Source organism: Gossypium hirsutum, chromosome D08, assembly GCF_007990345.1.
Source record: "Gossypium hirsutum isolate 1008001.06 chromosome D08, Gossypium_hirsutum_v2.1, whole genome shotgun sequence".
Lineage (NCBI taxonomy): Eukaryota > Viridiplantae > Streptophyta > Magnoliopsida > Malvales > Malvaceae > Gossypium > Gossypium hirsutum.
In genome coordinates this window covers 32,944,928-32,951,884 of record NC_053444.1, presented here as the reverse complement: position 1 = coordinate 32,951,884, position 6,957 = coordinate 32,944,928, and the positions used below count along the sequence as shown (strand labels likewise).

The 6,957-nt window shown below is 34.9% G+C and overlaps 1 protein-coding gene across 3 annotated transcripts; it reads right to left on the bottom strand.

Annotated features, from left to right (window-relative positions):
- Window positions 1–1,364: 1,364 nt before the first annotated feature.
- On the bottom strand, window positions 1,365–5,602 carry LOC107954611 (rab GTPase-activating protein 22). 3 transcript variants are annotated; one of them, XM_016890222.2, is made up of 6 exons: window positions 5,031–5,543; window positions 4,726–4,884; window positions 3,462–3,597; window positions 3,322–3,371; window positions 3,071–3,124; window positions 1,365–2,949 (listed from the first exon to the last, which is right to left on the bottom strand). In XM_016890222.2, exons 1-6 carry the CDS (start codon window positions 5,192–5,194, stop codon window positions 1,707–1,709), a joined length of 1,806 nt encoding a protein of 601 aa, XP_016745711.2. In that variant the 5' UTR covers window positions 5,195–5,543; the 3' UTR covers window positions 1,365–1,706. The 3 variants fall into 3 exon arrangements, with proteins under 3 accessions (XP_016745711.2, XP_016745709.2, XP_016745710.2); XM_016890220.2 differs by having other exon boundaries at window positions 4,726–5,602; XM_016890221.2 differs by lacking the exon at window positions 4,726–4,884 and having other exon boundaries at window positions 5,031–5,539.
- Window positions 5,603–6,957: the final 1,355 nt, after the last annotated feature.

Sequence of the window (6,957 nt, the reverse complement as noted above, 5' to 3'; positions counted from 1 at the left end):
AACAAAAGCGCTAGTTTAAGGGTTAAAAAATAAAAAATTAAACGAAAGACTAAAATAACTTTTTTTTAATAAAGCTGGAGGCTAAATAAGTCATTATGCCTTTTTTAAATGACTAAATTAAAACATTATCATTTTGGGATTAAAATATAATTTTATCATCATTAATTTATAATTTTATACATTTTAAAGGGTAAAAAAACAATTTTCCAATTTTAGGGTCACTTATTTTAAGACTCAATTGATTGGTAACTTCAATTAATTATAGCTTTTGATTAATGACTTAATTTATTCCTTTTAATTATTTTACGAGAATTTTTAACATTTAATTCTAATTTTTTATATTTCATCTTCAATAAAAAATCTCAAATTTGTAATATTATTATTTTAATTAAAATCTCATTAATTTTTTCAATTTTTAAATATGTTTTTTTTTAAATTTTATGTTTTAATATTTTTCAGTATGATCTATTTTATTCCTGTTCTATAAATAAACTAAATTGGGGTTTGCAACTTGTAAAGTGCCCCTTGGTGGTTGGACCGTCAATCTAGATAGATCAGTCCGAAAAATATTTAAGATTCCTCATTCTTCTCTCTTGTTTCTCATATACTGAAAAATAGAAACTTAAGTTTTTTCAAAAAGAAAGTTATCTTTTATAATATTTTAATGTTTGAAGATAAATTATTGAACTTTTTTACGAATAATTATAAGCTTATAGTATCAGATCTATTAAAAGATTTAGGTATGTTTAAGAATGCTTCTAAAAGTTGCTTTTAGAAAAAAAAATATTTTTGGGATTTTTAGCTTTAGAAAGTGTTTTTTTAACTAATTTTTTACTCGAGAGAAATACTCTTTCTCTCAAAAAATAACTTGTTTAAATTTGTTTTTATTTTAAATTTTTTTTCAAAAATTTTTTTAAAAAGTATTTCATACTAAAACCATTGAATTTACCATAATAAAATGAATAATCATTGAGATAGAAATGGGTATTTATATAATAGGTACTTGAAATCTATTATATTTATAAATATTAAACTTAGATCGGGCTGTGTGTATTTACGACACCTGATAACGCCTAAAGCCAATCGTAAAGCATTTATCAAAACAATTGTCCTATACTGCACAAACCTGTCTTAGATGCTTTAAACTCTATTTTTATTGTTTTATCATGAAAAATTATCTCATATATTTTTATTACATTTTAAAAACACATAACATGTGGATTGAGTTCGAGTTTTAAGTGAATTAACACCGAGTCAAACACGTTTTTCTCTAATTTAAGGGGGATTATAGTGAAAATATATATTGTATAAAAAGAACATACATCATCCTAAATCTTAACAGAGGAATTAATATCTGGTGCACATCCAAATAAATATTGGGTTATATAATTTATAATAATCTTGACTACTGGCTCCCTTTTCTCCCTCTTTATCTTTGACAAAATCTGCAAGCTTACATGTCAAATGACAATGGGGTTTGATGGCAACTTCAACCTGAATCTATTATCATCTTTGGATTTGCCAGCATAAGTGTACAGTCTCCAACAAATTTTCAAGCATTGACAAACAATAAGTGAGAATATCTAGCACAAGCACAGAAAACATTTCATGCAGTGAAATGGAGGACTTGTAATACTCACAGAAAGCCATGTTGAAGTAAAACCGAAGCACATAAAATTAGAGGACAAAAAATTATGGCGAGGTGATCAAAATGACGACTCGATCTTGTCATGAAGAGTTACAACCAAGTCATGAGCATCATTTAGGAGCTTCCATACATCAAGTTGCCCGGTCATACTGTTGCACTCCCTTAAAATTTCATCCATGCTGCTGTACTTCTCAATGATCAATTTCCTCCTCTGTAAGACTGAAGCTGCAATTGCATACAGCAATAGATCATCTGTCGGGGGTGCCTTCTGTCTTATCCTACTCCAGGTGGATTTCGAAAGCCCAGCTCTAATGGTTGCCTGATCTGCCCACATTACCTCCCATAGGCACATTGTCTGTTCAAATGTCAATTCCCTCCTAAAGAGAACCACCACCATCCTATAAACAAAAAAACAATCCTCTGCCTGCAGCTTCTCCAAATGCCTATAGAGGTGAGAGTCCTTACATTTTATTATCTTGGAAACAATATTAAGTTGCCTTCTGATTCCCACCTCATCAAGCCTAAAATTATGTCGAGCTTTCTTCATGAAACCTACAAAACACCAGAAAGCCTCATAATCCTCAGGGATGACTGAAACTATTGGAGAAAGGAGATCACTCATGCCCTGGCAGTAGCCAATTTCAGGGTCGTAAAGTGCATAAGCTTCAAGGATAGCAACCAAACGTGCAGCATGGAAAATTCTGCAGGGCTCCAGGAAATCATAATCCTTTAACCCAACAGCCTCAGCTGAACGGCGTGCCCTCCCATCTGATACCAAAGCCTGAGAAGTAGAGTATGGCATCCATTCAGCATTGGCACGAACAGCATCTAGACGGATGATTCGCTGCCAGGTTGAAAAATCTTCAGTTGCACGTAGCTTTGATATCCCTTCAGTGCTTGAGGGAGAAACATTCCTTTCTGAAGCCACATCAAGATCATTATCCTCCCTGCCGTCCAAAGTGGGGGACCCCTGAATCACTTCAGGGTCTTCAGAAGAGTCAGAGTCTGATGACTCACTGTTCAGTGCTGACACATCAGCATTTGTTATTCTTCTTGAACTATCATCTTCTAACAATATACTCGACAGTTCATCTGAGAACTCAGCATCTGGGCTCCTTTCCTCACTACAGAGAGACTCTCTGGCACTAACCACATCTTCAGAACTAGATGTGTCTGTCTCCCGAACAAGACTTCCACTGTCACCATTTCGACAAGTGGCACCCGTTTCAGATGACTCAAAACTCCCAGTGCCATGTTTTAGGAGCCGCCGGCACTTTCTTCGGAGCTTTTCATATTCTTTCCTGCATCAACAGATAGTCAGAAGGTGAAGAAACAAACCGAAGATATAGTTCTTGGTAGCATCTGACTATAGATGCAAGGAATAACAAAGTAATAAATACAGGAAGGGCATGGAAAGTTGACCTTTTCTGAGTTCTAACAGCATCTCTTTCTTCTTTGGAACTGTTTAAATCATATCTGTTGCAGAGAAAAAGAACAGGAAAATGTCATGATATGAAATGGAACACCTATAACTTGAGAATAGCAGAGATGTTCTCCCCTTATTCCATGGAAAGGTAGAAACTTCCCGGGATGTCTTAGCATGGTGGTGTAAAAGAACAACAACAGAAGCAGTAGCAACAACAAGAAGGGTAACACAGGTTCAGTACACTTACACTCCAAGGAGGAAGGGCCAGACCTCTGCCCTAATACTTGGATCAACACCCTACACCAATGGTGAACAAGATTAAGCATTTTGATTACAACAAAAGAATTGAAGGAGAAAATCAGCAGGTTAGCTGTGACAATAACTCACTCTACAGCGAACTTTCTTCAAGAACTTGACTCCACCATCCCGGAGTCTACCATCAGGTGTAAACAAACTTCTCCACTGCTGAGGTGAGAGGGCATGTTTCTTTCTCCGGCGAGACCAGGGTGATCTGAGCCGACCACTGAAAAAAAAGGATGAATTTGCAAATAGAAAATGAGAAAACAATAATAAGACATGTGATTTAAGAGAACCAATTTATAGAGATATGAATGCATCTTTTTCTGTGTTTCACATAATGAGGTTCATGGAAACAAAAACCATCATTAAGTTTGAGAGAAAGGATATTGTGTTATTGCAGTAACCATCATAATATCACTAAGTTATCTACTCTTCCCTCATTAAGCTTTACACCAGATACCAACTCTCATGAGCAAAGAATACTGACTTGCACCAACGAGCATCCACCAGAAAGATAAGATTTACGTTCGATTTTATTTTGCTTAGGAGGTTAGCCAGCCAAATTATGTAATATGATAAATATGAGATTTGACACCAGCTCCAGTATGTCTCTTATCAAAGATCAGTATAATTAGTTCCGAGAAATTTCCAAATTTTAAACTGTAAAAAATGTTTAGCAGTTGAAAGTCAGGATTTGGGTTGAAGAAAAGAGAGGAATGGACTCCTCATCTGAATATGATTCTCTCTAATTTTCCAATTTTAAAAGGGATAACTTCAAGCTGTTGATTGAAAAAGGGAGAACCATAATCTACTTTCTCATCTATTTAAAACTAGAGTATTTCTTATTCTTTTTCGAAGTCTATCAGTTTCTGTTGATTATGAGTGTTAATATTCAAATATATCAACAATAGAAAGTCATAATCATGAATAAAATCCTAGCAGATTGAAGCAGTCTAAAGGCAGCCTTAGTCAACGATAAAAAAATATGTTAAAAAAATAAGGTTGCCAAGTCACATTAACACAGATTCAAAAAAAAATAAGTAAAGCAAAGAAAATATTAGAATTTGAAATAAACAACCAAAAAATGGAGCAAAAATGACTGGAAATACTAACAAACAAGAAGCAGAAACCCTAATTAGCGAAAAGAGAAAAAGTTTTAAGGGGAGTAGAAAGAATCTAAATGAAAAAAAAAGGAAGCAAGGCAAACAAGGAAACAAATAGTTTCGAACTTATACAAAGGGGAAAGAATTGAGACAGGAGATCGGGATCTGAATCGAAAATCTAACAAGAGATTACTGAAACGAGCAAGTGTTTGAGGGAAAAAGGGAGAAGAAAGGGGACGAGGACTCACCGATCAGAGGAAGAACAAGAAACTGGGGAAGAAGAGGTAACAACGAATAGAACCGAACGCAAATGAATCCATGAAGATGATGACGATGACGATGACGAAGAGGGTGAAGGTGAAGGTGAGTTCGGAGATGAAGATGAAGTCTGACTTCTTCTAAGAGCTCTCATCTATTAGAGTTTGATTCTTATCGACTACTCTTACTACGAACCGGTACTAGGGGTTTCGGAGATTTGCTTTTACCGTTAAGCATTGAATGATCGATCAGTTCACTTTTTTTTTGGGGGGGGGAGGAGGGATTTTCTTTTTACCTAGTAGTAGTGAAGAAAATGGCGGCAAAGAGAGCGAGGCCGGCAACAGCAGTAACGGCGACGGTAGTTTTGGAGGGCGGCATGGGTACAGAGGACCAGAATCCTCCTCCGCCGCCGCCAAAGTGGTGGATTCCGGTAGGGCTGTTGTTGGCTGAGGGGAGCATGGAAGGCTTGAGGTGGAGGAAACCAAAGCAAGATGCCCGACCTACCCCTTCCTTTTAACTTCTTCCTCTTGAGTTTTTCTTTTTCTTTTTAGCTTTGTTGACTGCTTTGCTTTCTCAAATCTCAACAGCTCCTTTCTTTTATTATGTTTTCCTGATTGGGTTTTGGTTTATTCGGCCGCCCGCCCAATGAATGAATCGAGAAAGAAAGGTGTATTTGAGTTATGTGCCTATCTAGACTCGACTCCATACTACATAGCTGCTCAGAGAGAGAAGAGTTCTCAAACTGAAAGATTTGATTTCAGATTGTTTCTACTACCTACGCTAATTATTTCCGCTGTTAAGTATTGGTCCCTTCTCGCTTTCTTTATTATTTTATTATTTCTCCTTTTCTTTTTTGAATTCCATTTGTTTCCAAATGCAAATTAACCATAAAACCTTTGGGTTAAATATATTTTCATCACCGCCACAATCAATCCAAAATCTGTTTATTACTTTTATATTGCTTCTACTTCTATATTTTAATTCAAAAATTATTCCTCATAAGTCCCGCTTAATAAAATTTTTTTTATAAAAATTCCACACCAGTTTATGTTATTTTTGTTATAAATATCTTATTAAGTGGATGTTCATCATGATCAAAATAAAATTTTAATATACTTTAAATTCTAATAGTTATTAGAATTAGATCTCTACTTCTTTTATTCTTCTTATGCTTATAAATAGAGACTCTTATGAAGCATTGTAATCACCCCTTTTGATTAATAAAGTACATTATCTATTACTTTCATATTTCTTTGTTCTTTATTCTCCCCATCTCTCTCTATTTTATAATAATTTTTAGTTAAAATCCTTTTTTTTAATTAAAAATCCAAAAACTCTTATTCTTAGTAGAGATGTTCATGAGTCAGGTCGGATCAAATTTGTAACACCCCTCGCCCATCTCAATCGCTAGGTTCGAGCTACGGAATGCTACAGTCATTAACGGAGCAACTACAGACAATTAAGATTCACTTTAAAACATAAATAATGCAAACACAACCATTACAGATCATAAATAATGCTTTGAAGTTTTCCCGGAATCGTGTTAGGACCAAATTGCAACATTTTCAAAATTTTAAAACAACGTCACGACGTGACCGTCTGACTTGCCTTATTGTGCCGATGGGATTCCTTGCCATTCCATGGTCCACAACCCAAATCTCATCGCAACGATCATTGCTAGACTTCGTAACGTGAACTCTATTTTTGGCACAAAATAGACCTTTTGGTGCCTACTTCAACCAACCAAACCATTTTCCACATTTGGTGCACTTAGCACAACATTCCACCTACATAAAACATGTCATAATACATATCAAAAACCTCACAACATTATCTCAATTCAATCTATCAAACATGTCTTCATTTGAACAACAAAACATAACAATTTGCTTAATCAATTCAATATACTCATCAATACATTTTACCATTCCTTATCATCACATTTACTACCTCATTTCATACTAATCTTACCATTTAAAATGTCAAACACAAAGTGACACAAGTTACCAAAACATACATCCTCACTTTTGAACATTAACACTTCATGATTCAAACATTAACCGAGTTCAAAAAAACTATCTAACCATAGAAACTCATATAAATATAACACATGTACATACCACATAATCGAGCTTAAAACAAGCATAAGTTTACCGAGTAGATAACATGATAGTGTGAGCTTCGAGGTGACCCGATCGACGAGTTCCATAAACTGACAATCT

Coding starts and splice junctions, on each gene's coding strand:
- LOC107954611 (XM_016890222.2), bottom strand. CDS start 5,194: ATGCTCCCCTCAGCCAACAACAGCCCTACCGGAATCCACCACTTTGGC. Junction 3,598..4,725: donor TCTTGTTCTTCCTCTGATCG/GTGAGTCCTCGT, acceptor CTTTTTTTTCAG/TGGTCGGCTCAGATCACCCT. Junction 3,372..3,461: donor TGAAGAAAGTTCGCTGTAGA/GTGAGTTATTGT, acceptor CCATTGGTGTAG/GGTGTTGATCCAAGTATTAG.